This window comes from Bipolaris sorokiniana (assembly GCF_000338995.1).
Source record: "Bipolaris sorokiniana ND90Pr unplaced genomic scaffold COCSAscaffold_12, whole genome shotgun sequence".
Classification (NCBI taxonomy): Eukaryota; Fungi; Ascomycota; class Dothideomycetes; order Pleosporales; family Pleosporaceae; genus Bipolaris; species Bipolaris sorokiniana.
The window spans coordinates 1,090,905-1,107,898 of NW_006911906.1; the positions used below are offsets into that span (position 1 = coordinate 1,090,905).

General features: G+C 52.2%; 6 protein-coding genes across 6 annotated transcripts; 5 read left to right on the forward strand and 1 right to left on the reverse strand.

The window, feature by feature from the left end:
* The first annotated feature begins 44 nt into the window (after nt 1–44).
* COCSADRAFT_234082 (uncharacterized protein) lies at nt 45–434 on the forward strand. The gene has a single exon (XM_007704760.1). The coding sequence runs from the start codon at nt 130–132 to the stop codon at nt 409–411; it is 282 nt and encodes a 93-aa protein (XP_007702950.1). The 5' UTR covers nt 45–129; the 3' UTR covers nt 412–434.
* Nucleotides 435–739: 305 nt separating this feature from the next.
* COCSADRAFT_148624 (uncharacterized protein) lies at nt 740–3,599 on the forward strand. The gene is made up of 3 exons (XM_007704761.1): nt 740–1,017; nt 1,071–1,608; nt 1,658–3,599. Exons 1-3 carry the CDS (start codon nt 837–839, stop codon nt 3,204–3,206), a joined length of 2,268 nt encoding a protein of 755 aa, XP_007702951.1. The 5' UTR covers nt 740–836; the 3' UTR covers nt 3,207–3,599.
* Nucleotides 3,600–5,590: 1,991 nt separating this feature from the next.
* COCSADRAFT_28984 (uncharacterized protein) lies at nt 5,591–7,506 on the forward strand (the record flags this gene model as incomplete). Its single annotated transcript, XM_007704356.1, has 2 exons — nt 5,591–6,233; nt 6,353–7,506. The coding sequence occupies 2 exons, from the start codon at nt 5,591–5,593 to the stop codon at nt 7,504–7,506; spliced, it is 1,797 nt and encodes a 598-aa protein (XP_007702546.1).
* A 239-nt stretch (nt 7,507–7,745) lies between these two features.
* Nucleotides 7,746–9,944, reverse strand: COCSADRAFT_173983 (uncharacterized protein; the record flags this gene model as incomplete). The annotated part of the gene is made up of 2 exons (XM_007704762.1): nt 7,746–9,681; nt 9,736–9,944. The coding sequence occupies 2 exons, from the start codon at nt 9,942–9,944 to the stop codon at nt 7,746–7,748; spliced, it is 2,145 nt and encodes a 714-aa protein (XP_007702952.1).
* Nucleotides 9,945–10,723: 779 nt separating this feature from the next.
* Nucleotides 10,724–14,681, forward strand: COCSADRAFT_192547 (uncharacterized protein). Its single transcript, XM_007704763.1, has 3 exons — nt 10,724–11,657; nt 11,767–12,394; nt 12,445–14,681. The coding sequence occupies exons 1-3, from the start codon at nt 11,178–11,180 to the stop codon at nt 14,403–14,405; spliced, it is 3,069 nt and encodes a 1,022-aa protein (XP_007702953.1). The 5' UTR covers nt 10,724–11,177; the 3' UTR covers nt 14,406–14,681.
* Nucleotides 14,682–14,926: 245 nt separating this feature from the next.
* On the forward strand, nt 14,927–16,761 carry COCSADRAFT_123550 (uncharacterized protein). The gene is made up of 4 exons (XM_007704764.1): nt 14,927–15,480; nt 15,536–15,691; nt 15,740–16,115; nt 16,166–16,761. Exons 1-4 carry the CDS (start codon nt 15,078–15,080, stop codon nt 16,347–16,349), a joined length of 1,119 nt encoding a protein of 372 aa, XP_007702954.1. The 5' UTR covers nt 14,927–15,077; the 3' UTR covers nt 16,350–16,761.
* The last annotated feature ends 233 nt before the right edge of the window (nt 16,762–16,994 follow it).

Consider the following 16,994-nt stretch of genomic DNA (forward strand, 5'->3'; position numbering starts at 1 on the left):
CGGCCGGGATTGATCATCATCATCAACATCATCATATGGGAGTTTTGGATTTTCTTTTTCACGGTGACGGGGCGTCACGTATATTTTCAGCATAGCGTAGGTGTTTGGCTCTGTTGAAGTACTCAAGACATGACTAGGTACGGGCAGGGCAGCGTTGGAGACTTTTTTGACTTGCTCTTCTACCTCTACTTTTTCTTCTACTTGTTCCTGTATTGCATGGACATTGCCCGCGAGGGTGTGACCAAGGGTGTTTGTTTGTTGTGGGGCGGCGCATACCAAAAAGAAAATCGCTCAAGGACTGGTGATGGGGGCATTTGCGGCATTTGTGGCACACGGGGTCTTGTCATTTATTCCGTGGTAGAGAATATGGTGTCTACGAAGGCCGACGTCAGCCTGAGTGGTGTGGTGTAGTAGTAGACTAGGCATCTGTGTGGGGGCAAGAGGGCAATGAAGCTGCTAGGCCGTTATTCCTGTCGACATGTCATTGCTATGTGAGGCATGGTGTGATGTGGTGAGTGGTTTTTTTCTGTTGTCTGAGATAGTCACACGAACAAGACATGTGCGGCGTCCGCCATGTCTGTTCATGTCTGGGGGAGGGGTGTGGGTGTGACTAGCGTTGGGGCGATGACGCTCCAATGGCAAGGGTTTGCGAAGGATCGTGCCCGCAGGCGTGGCTTCGCGTTGGGCCTTGGTTTCTCCAGCAGGCGCCATCAGGGTGTCTTCGGTGTTTCTGGAAAGACTCGGGGTCATACAGTCGCGCGACACTCTTAAAGACGCTTGTAGAGAGTCGCTCGGGCTGTCTCTTGTTCTTCTCTCGCTCTCCAGTCATCGTAGTCATGCTGTGTACAAAGCACGCGCTGATCAGCAGCCTGCTCTTCTGGGTACACCATGCGACCGCGGCCCCGCCTATTAACGCGGTTGGCGACGCAGATAGCAGCCGCAATCCAGGCCCGGTAGACGCAAACAGCCGCGCGAATGGCGCCCGCAGGCTCACGGGGAGGTTCCTCCATATCACGGGTACGTCGGCCAGGTCCCTTCGCGGTTTGCCAGTAGCTCACGTCATTGTGCAGACTTCCACCCCGACCCTTTCTACAAGACATATTCCAGCACAACAGCCGATGCAGCATGCCATCGCAAGCGAGGGCCCGCGGGCATCTACGGCGCAGAGACGACGGGCTGCGACTCTCCTTTTGCCCTTGTCAACCAGACGTTCCAATGGATACAGGACAACATCAAGGATGAAATCGACTTCATCATATGGACAGGCGACTCGGCGCGCCACGACAATGACGAGGAGATACCGCGAACACACGATCAGATTGTCGACCAGAACAAGTTCATGGTCTCTAAGTTTGTAGAGGTCTTTGGAAATTCCAGGCCTGGCCATGGGTCCAACGATTTTGTCATTCCCATTGTGCCGACTTTTGGCAACAACGACATTATGCCTCATAACATCTTCACTAGCGGCCCAAATTCTTGGACAATGAATTACCTGGACATTTGGCGCGGATTCATACCCGAGGCACAAAGACATCAGTTCCAGCAGGGTGGATGGTTCTCTGTCGAGGTGATCCCCGGCAAGCTGGCTGCTATCAGCCTGAACACCATGTATGTGACAACAGAAAATGCACCTTTGATCACTTTCTAACACCTTCAGATACTTCTTCACGTCAAACTCGGCTGTCGACGGCTGCGCGAAGAAACACGAACCCGGCTACGAACACATGGAATGGCTGCGCATTCAGCTCCAGATCCTACGAGAGCGTGGCATGAAGGCCATGCTTCTAGGCCATGTGCCCCCCGCTCGCGTCGATAGCAAGGAGAGCTGGGACGAGACATGTTGGCAAAAATATGCGCTTTTTGTGCGCCAGTTTAGGGATGTCCTAGTCGGCAGTCTCTACGGACACATGAACATTGATCACTTCATAGTGCAGGATTTTGATCACATTGAAAAGGACACCGAAAACGGCAGGATGAAGGCTGCATGGAACACGGCTTCTCTGGACAATGAGACAAGTTTGTTTGTCGATGGCGAGGTCACGCTAGCGTCGGCGTCTGATTATCTGTTGGATCTGCGCAACGTTTGGGCCCGCTTGCCCGCTCCCCCAGCAAAATCGAACAAGTCTAAGAAACAGGACGTTGAAGAAGATGACGAGGAAGAATCGATATTGGCGTGGCTCATGCCAAACGTCTTGAAGTCGTCAAAAGATAAGAAAGAACAGAAGAAGAAATATCTCGAGGAAATCGGGGGTAAATACGCCGAACGCTACGCGGTATCGCACGTTTCTCCCAGTGTAGTACCCAATTACTTCCCGACCCTGCGCATTATCGAGTACAACATATCCGGATTAGAACACTTGAGCGTGGCTTCAAGCCCTAGCAGCCCGTCGGGAATCGAGAGCTCTGCCAATCAGCAACCAATTTCCATCGACGATGGTTTTGACGATGAAGAGTACTTGGATGAAGTGGAAACTGCGAAGAAGAAGCACAAGGGCAAGAAGGACAAAAAGGGGCCACGAAAGTACAAGTTCAAGGTTCCAGAAGGACCGTCAAAGTCAGCTCCTCCTGGCCCGGCCTATTCACCTCAACCGCTTACGTGGACACGTATTGTTCAATACTACGCAAACCTGACGCATATCAACAACGATTATGTTGAGCCTCCCTCCGACCCATCCGATGGCCTAAGTACTTCTACAAATGGCTTGTCTGTCGCCACCATTTTTGGACTCAGTATCAACTCAGAGGGCAAGATCGAGAACAACAAGTGGAAGGAAGGAAAGCACAAGAAGCACCAGGGCAAACAGCCGCGCCCCGAGCCACATCCAAAGGATTTTATTTTTGAAGTAGAATACGATACACGGAAAGACAAGGGATTCCCCGATCTCACCGTGCGCCGATGGGTCGAATACGCACGCAAGATTGCATCAAATGAGCAAAAGACAACTGAAATAGAAGAATTACAGGATATTGAGGATGATGTCGGTGAAGAGACCACTGAAGAATACGACGCAGCAAAAAGAAAGGGCAAGAAGGGCAAGAAGGGCAAACATCACAAGAAGCACAAGCCATCCAAGCACTGGTTCAAGTTTGTCAAGCGCGCCTTTGTCAGCACCATGGACGCGGATGAGATTAAGGAAGTGTTTGGTTCATCGACGACGACGACGGAGCCACTGCAAGATTCGGCGCAGGAAGTTATTGAGCTATAGAGTTTTTAGACTTGTAGAGTGAAAGAGCAAAAGACGGAGTTGAGCATGAAGCATGCAGCATTGTAGCAGTAGATATATACCCTGGGGCGTTGGAAGGGGGAGGGCCTGAGATTTGGCAGTTTTTGTGTTTAGCACTCGCCTGTATACGTATCATTGCATGTGCTAGTTCTGTTGTTATTCTTTTCACTGTGAGCATAGCGTAGCGTTGATTTGCGTGAATACAATATTGTATTTTTTGTGCTTGAAGAGGGGAATATGTTTGGCTGTTTCAATTTGTGCGTTCTTGCTTCTTTGCAGTGACTGATAATGGTGTTGGGATTTTTGGAACGAAATAGACACCGGACTGATTTTGGGGGTCCTGGGATAAATGGCTAGGTTATGGGTCATATAGAGATGACATTCATCCTTCGATTGTAATATGTTGCATAGATCGCGTGGGTTGACTATTTTCTTTTTGTGCGATGACGAAAAAAAGTGTGCACCAGAGAAAATGAAATATGTCTTCATCAATTTCGTCGATTCAATCAAATTAGTGATGGATAGGCTCTGACTACACTGCGGAATTTCTCCCTCCCGAAGGTATCCAGCTACTGAGCGGTAATCACAGATGCTGTTCTGACCACTGTGCACAAGGACGTCAGCACCCTATAACACTACACTTCCATGTACCGATTCCCATGTCTTGAGCATACTATGCGATATGACATTGCACCCTTCCAGTCCCCTCTCTATATCTTCCTCACACTCTCTTACAACAAGCATGAGAAAGGGAGAAAAAAATTCACCACCAATAGCCATAAACAAAAAAGTCAGACGACCGCCGGACCTCACGCACACGCCGTAGTCCGCGCGAGCCTAGGACGAAGTCGCAGCCCAAATCCGTGCCAAGACCTACCCAAAACAGTAACTCCCTACAAAACCGTAGATTGCAGCGGAGTGTTACTCTTTGCTCCGGGTTGTTACTCCCGTAAGAAAGCAAGCAGCCAGAGCACCTCTTCCTCCGTCCGTTCCCCTCCCCACCCCCTGTTGTTGTCCGCCACTACCGCCCGTGAAGCAAGAACCCGCGGACGGCCGGTCTTCGGGCTTTTTAATTTTTCCCTGCTTTTGCGGAATCTCAGCTGTATGCATGTACACATACACATCTACTACGCACATGGACGCAAGTGACAGCGCATTCCTTCTCTCTTCTTCTTCACCACCACCATGATCTACAGTTACTTAGTTAAGCAAAATCAAGCCACCCATCTCCCAAATACAAGGATCAACCCATCTGCCAGACTGGCCCAGGATGTACCAGTAATCCACAGTGATCATCTACATTCTCACTTGCCCACAGCCCCCAAAAGTTACTTATTTGGGAAAGAAAGAGAGCAAGAGAGAGAAAGTTCATGCGTCGATCATCAATCATGAGTGTGTGGGTTTTTTTGCGCCCAGGGGGCAACCATGAACGAGTGTTCAGGCCCTACCCAGATGCTGTGATCAATGGTAATAACGCCGCAATTGCCTGTTATGGTATATTTGCTCGCGCCGCCCGCTGCATGAAGCTACTGCTACCTTGGTAGTGTAGTTTTTTAAGTTGGGTGGGACTTTTGCGTGTTTGGAATGTTGGGGGTCCAATCCGCTTTTGGCCGAGGTAAGTAAGGGAGCCTGGGATCAGAGGGTCTAGCGTGTGGTGCGAGGCGTGTGGTGCGAGGCGTTTTTTGTGTTCGAGTCAGGTTGTTCTTGTCTTGTGCTTCATTGAGACATGGGGGGATGGGCTAGGTAAGGAGTTTGGCTTTTCGTTTATCTGTGATCTATTTTCTGCGCGTGTCACATGGGGGAGAGAGGCTACGTCATTGGGGTGGCTGATGGGTTTCCAGATGCTCTCGGTGTACAAAGGATGTTCGTTGAGCATAGCATCTCAACACTTCCGCCGCCTCCGCCGGTACTTCAGATTATTTTCGTGAGAGTGGCTTATCAAAAACAACACGCAGTAAGGATGGGTGGACGAGATGTGGTCGCGAGGTCACCCTTCTGAAGCGCACCGATCGCGACACCAAGCCTTGTACTGCCTGAGAACAGCCTAACACTGCGTACGAGACTTCTTCTCTCGTAACTGAATCACGATGAAGAGCCGAAAAAACTGCACGAGCAGTTTCGAGGCTGGTTAGCTTGCGACAAAGTGAGACTCTTGTTCAGGTGCCTGTCTGCCTGCTCACGAAGCCGCGTGATGTGCCTGTTGAGCAATACACACGACCCACGATCACCGAACGTGACAGCACAAATTCATATCGCCAGCCTTGCACCCTGTGGATATGATCGTCATCTAAGCAAGAGATCGAGTTACTATCATTACCATTACCATGCGACAGCCTCCGCATTTGCCCACTTCCAAACCCAAAGCCATGGCTTCTCCTTTCAGACCTGCATCACCTGCAGAGGAGCTTCCAGCCTACTACCAGGATCTTGAAGACGAAAACATCCAATACTGCTTCCGAGATTTTGACTCAGAACGCAACTTTGATCTCTTTGACAGGCAGACTAGAGATCCTCGGAGTAACAATTTCTGTATTGACTTTGGTGAAGACAAAGCTTACTGTGCTTTCGACCTTGATGCACAGTCGTATGAGACACTGCTCAACGCACCACGACCAACAGAGCTGCATACACGATGGATTCACATATGGATGCCTTACAACCAGAAGGATTTGATCCGGACGCTGGCCACACACTTTGACTTTACACCACGTCTCATGGGCCTGATGAAGAGTGATCCCATAAATCCACGCACTGGGACTTCGCTGCGAGCGAAGAAGAGCTCTTCAACTTTGAGGTCATTGATATCACACAAGTCAGGCAGCGGTGAAAAGGACGCTTCAGTCAGAGAGAGAGCGAGACAGGCAAATGAAGAGATATTGGACGAAGAATCGAGTATTGGTATGACAAGCATGATGCAGTCTACACAGATGGAGATGGTGCGGGATATGGGCCACTACCAGCTAGTGAATGATGTATGGCATTGGAGCACTGTCGACAAGGGTCGAAGATGTGAGTTTGTGCAACCCCACCTCTTGATAAGATAGACTGCAAGGAAAAGGATGTTTCTAAATGAGGCATAGATATGTGTATCGGCTATAACGCACTATATAACGTACGCAGCAAACCAGTAAACACTCAACACCACGACGACTGGGCAGACCAAAGCCGAGAAGTACCCCAAGGCAGTCGAGTCTGGAATTGGCTCGCCCTCTGCGAAGGCAAAACCGTAATCTCCATCTCCGAAGACCCCTTTCCCTTCTCCAACGGCACTCTCACAGCCCAAGACCTGCGTACCCTCTTCACCACCCGCCGCAACCTCGTCAACGTCTTCCGCCAACTCAGCAAAGCACCCACCCCCCTCCGCGACGCCGCCCTCGTCCAACTCCCTCTCCGCCAGCGCCTCGGCAGAAGCCAAGAAGAAACCGCCCACCGCCCCACCGACGCCCCCGGCCTCCTCTTCTACTACCTCTTCGAAGACTGGGGCGCAACCTTCGACATCATTTCCCGCCGCGAACAAGGCTACGGCGCGGAACTCGACCGTTTGCGGCGTGAAATGCTCGTCAAAGCCAACCTCACTCATGTCGACCAACTCCACCACATCGGCTGCCAACTCAGCGTCCTAAAACGCGTATACCAAAGTTACGAGCTCATCATCGAACGCGTCCTGCGCAAACAGGAAGTCACGCTCGCCTCACTCAAGAACTCGCATATCCTCTCCGGTGACGCTTCCTTGTCTTCCACTTACGCATTCGGCGAGGCCCCAGCTGCTACTACTACGACGTCGTTACCTCCTGGCGCCCTCATCCCCGAAGCAGATAGTCTACTAGGCGTAGCATTTAGCTCTGCCGCCCGCGTCCGCTTTGAGCGCCTCAAAGACCGCATTGTGCTGTATGCGCTTAGCGAGATCCAGGAGTGTCTTGATCAGAAGGAATCGCTTGTTATGATGAATTTCAATCTTATTGCTATCAAGGAATCGTACAGTGTGGAGCGGCTTACGTGGGTCACTTTGCTGCTTGCGAAGATTACGATTCTGTTTACGCCTGTGACGCTGATGACGGGTTATTTTAGCATTCAGTTCAAGGATCTGGTGTTTGAAATGGGGAGTTATTGGCAGAGTTTCGGGTACGTGTTTGGGGCGAGTGCGGCGTTGTTGGTGCTGTTTAGTTGGGTCAGTGGCACATTTGAGGGTAAGATTGTTACGAGCAGTTGGACAAGGAAGGTGTATGATGGGGGGAGGAGGTGGTTGGCGGTGAGGAAGAGGAAAAGAGAAGATAAGGTGTGAGAAGGTTGTGGTTATGATTGTGGGTTTTATGTGTGTGTGTGTATTCTCGGAGTTGGTGGATGACTTGCAAGGTTATTTGTAATATAGGTATGAAGTAACGAGAATAATGGGATGTGCTATGTTTTAAGAGAAAATCTTCTGGGTGGAATTGGCGGAGCCAGACTACAAAAAAACATGAGAGTGCCTAGGCTGAATAAAAGTCTACTAACATGCATATACAAACACAAAGTCTGACATCCTCATTCGTCATCGTCATCGTCATCGTCACCAAAGATAGCCTTGAATACATCTTCAGACGCCCTCTTATTCAAAAGTGCATCGTTCTTCTCCACATCCACAGTCGCGTGCTCCGTCTGTATAGTGGTCGCCGCAGAAACATCAGGAGCTGCAACAGATGGAGCAGAAGCTGCAGCTGGCTGATTCATCCAAGCTGGGCGCTGAAGAGTGGAACCATTCGTCAAGAACTCATGCTGCAGTTTATCCATTGTCGCTTTGGACACGGCCTCCTCAGTATGTGGCTTGAAGCTGCTTTCGCCCTCTTCAAACTCAGATGGCATGTCTGGCGGAGGCTTGACGTTGAAGCGTTTGCATAAAAGCCGAGAAGGGTGAAAAGGAAAGGCACTTCGCGTCATCGGACCATACATGCCCAGTTTTGCAGCAGATTCAGCAGGATCCTCTGGCTTTGCTGCAGGCTGCCTTAGAAGATTGTCATCAGCTGCACCGCCGCCATTACTTCCGCCTATCGTAGAGGATGACGATGAGGTAAATCGCGATGCCATAATGCCAGTAGTTGGTTTGAAAACCTGTGCTGCATGAGCAAACTCTTGCAACTCTTTGACCCAGTCTGAGACCGAAACTCCATCGGGACGGTCTGGTAAGTCGTTTTTCAGTCCAGCTCGCAACTCCAGGAAGCCGACATAACGTGCGCGCTTGTCCAAATCTTCTGCATAAGGCATCCAGCCAGTCGCACCTTTTGCAAGAGCACCAGTAGCGAGACTCTTCTCAAGAGGCGGCACGAGGTTCCATAGATTCTTTGTCTCTGCTTTGTTTGCCGGCAAATGTCCTTCGGGAGCAGACTCTCCAAGACCTTGGGGAAGATCGGCTTTGCCAGACAGGGCTGCAAGGCGGTCTCGAGCGTCCTTGGGTATGAAATCGAATATAGACTTTCCGGGCAGAGGCTTCTCACCAAGCAAAGCTGAGCGATCTTTTGCATTTAGGGTGGATGCTTTTGCTGCATCTGCGACAGACTGGTATTCCTTTGATTCTGCAATTGATGTCGCACTCTTGGAAGACTTCCAGCCCGGAGGTATCTTTGGGGGTGGATATTTTGGCTTTCGTGCAACATCGGTAAAACCCGTTGCGAATACAAACCCCCTGAGCGGAGACTTTCCGTCTATAGAAGGTCGACTTATTAAAGCCAAAGCTTGTGATGTATTCTTTTTGGAAACAAAGACGTGCTTCTCCGCAGCCCCTGGTTTGGCAAATTTGCTCGGCTTTTTCCCTTTCTTTTCTTTGCCGATAGTCTTGTTGAAGGTGATCTTAGGGCCCAATTCGTACGGATCCTCTTCGTCAGAGCCAGTGTCGTTGAGGACACCCACGCCGAAGGAGGACTTGTTAGCTGTGGGCTTTTTGACACTGGGCACTTTTTTGGGACCTGGAAGATAGTGCAGGCTGAACTTTGAAGAGGGATCTTCGGCTTGCTCGCCCACGACTCTCAGCTGTGCCTCCGAAGTGTAGCCTAAGCCTTTGCGGCGCACCTCCTCTTTTGGCATGGTCATGATGCGCGCATCTGGAGGCGCGAACAAATGTACAGAGTCTTGATGAGCGCCGGCTGCACCATCTTCCAGGTTTGCATTCCGGCGCACTTTTCGACCGATGCCCTGATCGCGTCGCCAGCCCATTTTCTGGGCAAGCTTGACACCCATGGTCTCTTCCTGGGTCATGAACAGGCCAAATAATCCATCATCATTGTGTTGTCCCGATTCGCCGATACCCGCGAATGTGTGCGCTGTCTCCAATTGACGCGACTCGGCTGCAGCTGCGAGATCTTCCTCGTCCATGAAGTCCTCGGGGCGTTGTGCTTGACCAGCGGACTGGTCTTTGTGGCGGTTGGCGCGGGAAGACACAAATGTTTTTGGAGCCCATCCTTCCTTAGAGCCAACTGTGTTAAAGTATCTTAGCATAGTCAAGAAGTCTTGCGCTCGCAGAAGAATAGGCTCAAAAACTTACCCTGCACTGAAGCCTCCGGTGAAAGCACCATGCAGCCTGCGCCTGCCGCGCTCGTCGGTCACGGTTTGTTTCCATACGGGCACAAAAGCGCCATCGTCTGCTTCTTCTTCTGGAAGCTCTGTGCCTAGAAAGACGTACTTGGAAGGCCCTCTGCGAGAGCGCTTCTGGGTGTCTGACGGGGAGGGAGCACGCGTGCGTTTGTATGCCATTGTGATGGCTGGGCACAAGTCGTGCAATGCGTTGGTCGGAGTGGGAGAGAGCTGGGTAGGATGTGGTGGTACTATTGCATCAATCATGTGATTCCCATTGGCCGGCTGGTTGGTGTTGGGGTGAGAGGGAAAGTTAGTTACAGAGGTGATGATGAGTAAGCAATACAGGGGTGACTAATCAAACCGTGTGTGATTGGCTCGAACTCGGCTTGTCATTTACTACGAGGGGCAGTCACAATCTCTGCGGCCTCTTAGACGCACAGGCACGGTGAAGGGCGAGCAGCGGCAGCAACGACGTACTCTGTTCGCCTTGGGTCGGGGATGAGCCTGTTGCTTGATAATAGCAGAGGGCCTATGTACATGGCGCCCAAATTGGATGCCGTTGACAAAGGGAGCTAGAGAGCGACAAGTGGGCCCGATGATGTAGTCCTGTGCCTGGCTCGCCCGGCCTAGCAGCCAAAGGGACAGGTGTGTACCAAGGCCAAGGCCCGGGACCCTTGGTGCCGCAGTGGTAGGAGAGTAGGTAGGGGCGTAGATGCATTGGACGTTGTTTTTTGTAGGCCGGGGCAGGGTTGTTTTTGTTTGTATTACACCATGCAAGCAGATGGACATAGGGTCTGGGAGACGTGCGTAGGTGTGTAGTCGTAGTATGTGTGTACGTAGGCGGTGGATGCGGTGCCTTGAAAGGAGCAGCAGTGTGTACCCCACTGGCATGCAGCCCAAAGGAGCAGCGGGCCTGGGCGTCGACACAGGCAGCCGGCCGGCATGATAGCTACTACAAGACCTCCACCAACACCACCACACCCCATGCGATAGGCCGGAACAAAGACTCGCATCGGCCGTCTCGTCGCCCTCGACTGCCTGACATACTCTGCATGCCCACGGTGTATTTACACATGTGCGTACACCCACCAGTCCATCCGCCCATCCACCAGTCCACGCAAAAAGAGCGCCGTCGGCAGCGACACCAGAGGGCGTGGTAGCATTGGCCCCTAGCCTTTTTACCCTGGCACTGGCACTGGCTCTGGCTCTGGCACCCACCCGCCGCCGCCGCCATACATACCGTCCCCACCGCGACCCAGCTCGCACAGTCGCAGCAATCTCGTCAAGCTGTCTGCATAGGCCCGACGTGGTCGAGTTGAGCGCTCGCCCTACGCCCAGTGCGCCAGGTCCTCGCAGGCCCACGTCTGCTCCCTGCATTGTGCGTACCACCGGCACCAGCACATCTTCGCCATGTCGTCGGCCGCTGCCCCAGCTTCGCCTGCTGTCGTGCGCACTTCTTCCACCTCGCGCAGGTCTGGAGACCGTCCCAATCGCTCCAACTCCTCCCAGGTCCGTCCCAGCCCTCACGCGCCTGCGCCCACGCCCACTCGTCATCACCAGCCCGCCCTGAACAACGTCACCCGCCGCGACCACGAACAGTCCAACCTCGCCCAGGACCACCACCCGCCCTCCCGCCACTCCGAGGACCCCTCGCGCCCCGACTCGAGCAGACGAAGCCATTCGCGGTATGCGTCTGACGCGTCAACGGCTTCCGCAATGCCCATCAACGGCGTAGCTGTCGATGCCCGAACGGTGCAACAACAGCCCGTCAACAAGCGCAGGACCACCATCACCGCCCCGGCCACAGGAACATGGGCGCTAGGCAAGACAATCGGTGCCGGCAGTATGGGCAAGGTCAAGCTCGCCAAGAACGTCGACACTGGAGAACAGGTGCGTCCCTTTGCACACCGCCCACATGGTCCCACGCCCGTTGACCTGGCCCGTGGGCATGTTGCGTCTGTTAACAATGCACCCACCTCTGCTAACACCCCCCTTCTAGGCCGCCGTCAAGATTGTGCCTCGCCAGTCGCAGGACCAGCACCAGAGCGCTGCTGACCGCGAGCGAGCCGACCACTCCAAGGAAGTCCGCACCGCCAGAGAGGCCGCCATTGTTAGCCTCCTGAGCCACCCTTATATCTGCGGCATGAAAGATGTCGTCCGGACAAACTTCCACTGGTACATGATGTTTGAGTTTGTCAATGGCGGTCAGATGCTCGACTACATCATCTCTCACGGCCGCCTCAAGGAAAAGCAGGCTCGCAAGTTTGCCCGCCAGATCGCCAGTGCCCTCGACTACTGCCACCGAAACAGTATCGTCCACCGCGATCTCAAGATTGAAAACATCCTTATCAGTAAAATGGGCGATATCAAGATTATCGATTTCGGTCTCAGCAATCTCTTCTCTCCCCGGAACCAGCTCAAAACCTTTTGCGGAAGTTTGTACTTTGCCGCCCCCGAACTCCTCCAAGCCAAGCAGTACACCGGCCCCGAAGTCGATGTCTGGAGTTTTGGTATTGTTCTATATGTCCTTGTTTGCGGAAAGGTGCCCTTTGACGACCAGAGCATGCCCCAGCTACACGCAAAAATCAAAAAGGGGCATGTCGACTATCCACCATGGCTTTCTACTGGTATGCTTTGGTCACCAATCGATATTTCGTTTTGTACTAACAGTGCATAGAATGTCGCAATCTAATACACCGGATGTTGCAGACGGATCCCGCCCAGCGACTGACACTCTCAGAGATTATGGTCCATCCCTGGCTGACAAAGGGCTTTAACAGCCCCCCAGAAAACTATTTGCCTCACCGGGAACCCATTCAACTACCCCTGGATCCTGAAGTCGTTGAGAAGATGCAGGGGTTCGATTTTGGCACCACTGAATATATCACCGCGCAATTGACCAACGTTATCCAGTCGGAAGAGTATCAACGTGCTGTGCGACTGGCAGCACGCAAGGCTACCGCACAGACGCCAGATACGGAGAAGAAGAGGGGCATGTTTGACTTTTACAAGAGGCGGAATTCGATCGGGAGCAGAGAGCAATTGACGGCCTCGTCCTCTGAAGATATTCAGAGAGGCTTGGACCCCGTGAATGCATATAGCCCCCTGCTGTCGGTTTACTTCCTCGTCAAAGAAAAGAGAGATCGTGAGCGGCTCGAGACCGCCGACCCAGGCCCTGTGGCTATCCCTCAGGCTCCAGAAGAGAAGCCACTCAAAATGCCGGATCTCCCAGCACCGCCAGCTGCGTATACCAATTCAGCAACTTACGAAATGGCGGGCGAGAAGCCTACAGGCGGGAGATCACGGCCTAGAGCAAGGACGCATGGTGAGGACGACATTACCGACAGTCTTAAGAGAGTGGATCTGAACAGTCTGCCGCCGGTTCTTCCCCCACAAGTCGAGCAGCAAAAGAAGGAGGGAGCTGCTGCTGGTCTTTTGCGCCGTTTTAGTACTAGAAAGTACCGCAGTCATGACAAGGAAAAGGTGGAACCGTTGCCACCACCACCCACGCCAGCTGTTGCGATTTCTGGTCCCCCTGAGCCAGTTTCTGCACCCCCAACTTCAATCCCAAGGAAGAGCTTTAGTATTCGACGGACACGCGACCGCGATGCAGGATCAGCCTCACACCTTCCCGCAAACGCCAATAACCAGCCCGAATTGCTCTCACCTCCTGGAACTAGCAACACTGCCGCCCGCAAACTGAAAGCACTTGGCCGCTCTACCAGTGTTAACTCGGCAGATCTGCGCAGACGACTCAGTCGACGGGGACGATCTTCAGAAGATCCTGGAAACCCTCCACCCACAAGTGGATCAGACAGATCCGAGATGAGTGCGCATAAGGCTCGAGCAGCCAATGATACTGCTTCGGACGACCTTTCTTCAAGCTCACGGCATAGTCAGACCTCGCGGGCGAAGTCTCTGGGTCATGCGCGAAGAGAGAGCATACAGGCCCGACGTGCCAAAAGAGAGCAGGCAAAGGAAGCGAATGTACCCGAAGAGACGGACGCAGAACTCGCAGAAGCGCAGGCAGAAGCCAGTCGGAGTCCAGATGCCGTCAAGCCCGTTTTTCTCAAGGGCCTGTTCAGCGTCTCTACTACCAGCACAAAGCCACTCGCCGTCATTCAAGATGACTTGATCAGGGTTTTGGATCAGCTTGGTGTAGAATGGACAGAAATCAAAGGTGGATTCAGATGTCGACACTCACCTAGTATCGACATGAATAGAGCAATGGATCCATCTACATCGCCACCTGTCGGAGGACATAAGAGGAGAATCAGCTTTGGGGGCTTCATAGGTGGCGACAAGGAGCGTGAAGAGTTACGGGACCAAACCCGCAATCCCAACACACCAAAATCACGCTCGCGACCATCTCCCGCAGACCGCAGCTATACGAATACTGATGAGTCTGATGGCAGTGAAGACCGTGACGAGCGACGACCACGACGTGCAGTACCTGCTGGTGAAACGTCGACGCATGTACAAAGTGACATGGGCTCCAACATGAACCTCGTGTTTGAGATATTGATCGTCAAAGTCCCTCTGTTGACATTGCATGGTATCCAATTTAAGAAGGTGGATGGAGGAACCTGGCAGTACAAGAACATGGCTCAAACTATTCTTTCAGAGCTTAGGCTATGATGATTCTTTGTTGTAAAGGGAGTAGGAGAGTGTTTGACCTTTTTTTTCACTTCGGATATTGGCAGGCAGACGTCAATTTTTGGAACTTCAACTATGCACTGTAATTCTTTTTCTCTTTTTCGATTAGTTCAGAAGGTTTTGGGAACAGATTTTCCTTATGAGTAGAACCACCGCCCACGAATTTCATTTGTCATTTGCCCTGTAATGGTTGGAGCGGTCGGAGCAGATGAAATCTTAGCAGTCTGATATCAATGAATCGTGAATCGAGCTCTCTCTCTCTCCCCCTTTACAGGGTCGTGACCTGGCTCGACCCTTGCGGTGACTCGTGCTCCTCTCACTGTTGCCTCAGCGCCTTCACCGTATTACTTTGATTGGCGCACTTACAAACATTATACTGTTGCCCAAGCTGCACCTGATGCGGATGCGCCGTCGATCTCCGTGGAAAGCACGAGCTCCCGCAGGCGCCAAGGCGCTCGCGCCAGTGGGGTGCTTCGCGGCCTCATCTCTCGAGTGCAGCCAGAACAGACTCACCACGCCCCAATCTCCATCGCCTGTCCTTCGACCCGCCAGCCTATTCTTTGATCGCTTGTCGCTTTCTATTTAGATCCGCGCAACTGACTTCATCTCACCAATACCCCGCAATACCCGCGAAACCGCTACGACCCGCAGCCAATGCAACATTTCCTCGCGCATCAGCAACAGTACGGCGAGTGGGGTCAGGGCCACCACCAGCAGCCGCAACATCACGTAGCCCAACATGGACAGCATCAAGCGCAGGCCGCCCAGTTGCATGCCCAGCAGCAGGCTCAGGCCGTTCAAGCAGCTGCGCAGCGCCAGTACCACCAGCAGCTTGCGGCCAACAATGGCTCCACGCTGCCAGGAAACAACGCCGTTCCCCGAGGACCTGCAAACGACGTCCAGGCAGCCGATGTCGGCATGACGGATGAAAATAGGCGCGTTTTAGAATGGGTAACCCAGCTCATGAAGCCTGCTACCAGGGAGGCCGCGCTTCTGGAGTTGAGCAAGAAGCGGGAGCAGGTCCCCGAGCTGGCTCTGATTCTCTGGCATTCTTTCGGTATGGCTGCCAGATTCTCAACATCTCAAGTGCAGTGCTAATGACTATCCATTAGGTGTTATGGCTTCTCTCCTCCAAGAGATCATCTCCGTTTACCCGCTGCTCAATCCTTCGCAATTGACCGCTGCAGCATCTAACCGTGTCTGCAATGCTCTCGCGCTTCTTCAATGCGTGGCTTCTCATACTGAAACCCGTGGCTTGTTTTTGAGTGGTATGTCACACGTCCCACATTACACTAAACTGGCTAACGACCCAACAGCACACATTCCGCTCTTCCTGTACCCGTTTCTCAACACGACGTCCAAATCACGACCCTTCGAATACCTACGTCTTACGTCTCTCGGTGTAATTGGCGCTCTTGTCAAGAATGACTCTTCTGAAGTCATCAATTTCCTTCTCACTACTGAGATTATCCCACTTTGTCTCCGTATCATGGAGACGGGCTCGGAGCTCAGCAAGACTGTGGCGATTTTCATTGTCCAGAAGATCTTGCTGGACGACATTGGTCTTGCATACATCTGCCAAACATACGAGCGTTTCTATGCTGTAGGCACCGTCTTGAGCAACATGGTCAATCAGCTCGTTGAGCAACAGACGGTTCGCTTACTGAAGCACGTTGTGCGTTGCTTTCTCCGGTAAGTAGCTTTGTCGTGTACCTCTCCGTTCTCCATCTAACCCTAAACAGCTTGAGCGATAATGCTCGCGCTCGCGAGGCGCTGCGCCAGTCCTTACCCGAGCCGCTCCGAGATGCTACTTTCTCTTCTGTTCTACGGGACGACGCCGCCACCAAGCGTTGCCTTGCTCAACTCTTGATCAATCTCTCCGACAATGTTGTCGATGCGGCAAATAACCAACAGCTCATGCACTAAGATGACGAATGATGCGCTGGCTCTTTGATAAGTTCTGACAATTGGCCTGGGTATGTTCAGTCCTGAACAACCCTTTCTCGCCTTCTGTATATCTACGGCTTCGGCTTTTACTCCATTTGGCACGGCGGCCTCTGTGAGCAACATACCCCTTGGTTTGATCTGGTTTGGCTTATGGAAACGGTGTGAATTCGGCGTTAGGGTTTCTCATATGGGATACCCGTAGCAACAGTCTTTTGTGGCATGTGCTACTTCTTGCATTATTATTTTTCTTCTTTGACTCTGATGGTCATGGCGAGGAGTTTGGGGCATTGCATGGCGTAGTGCACATCCATGCATGGCAAAAAGCGACTGTATATTACTATAGTTATTCTGCCTACGGGCAGGCGAGAAATGTGGAAGTATGCGAAGACCTTGTGCATTTGATTTTCGTTCTGTGAAATGGTTGACAGGAACCGTACAACGTACAGGCGGGATATGGACGTTTGGTGTTGATGAATCTGTCTTTCCAAAAGGGATACATGACCTGATAATCTGTGACTCATATATCAATCAATTTTGTTCGTTCCACATTACTCGCAATCTCATTTACCGTTGTCGCATTCGAATGCTGCTGCCTAGCTGCACCAAAGTGGTCTAGCGTGGTAT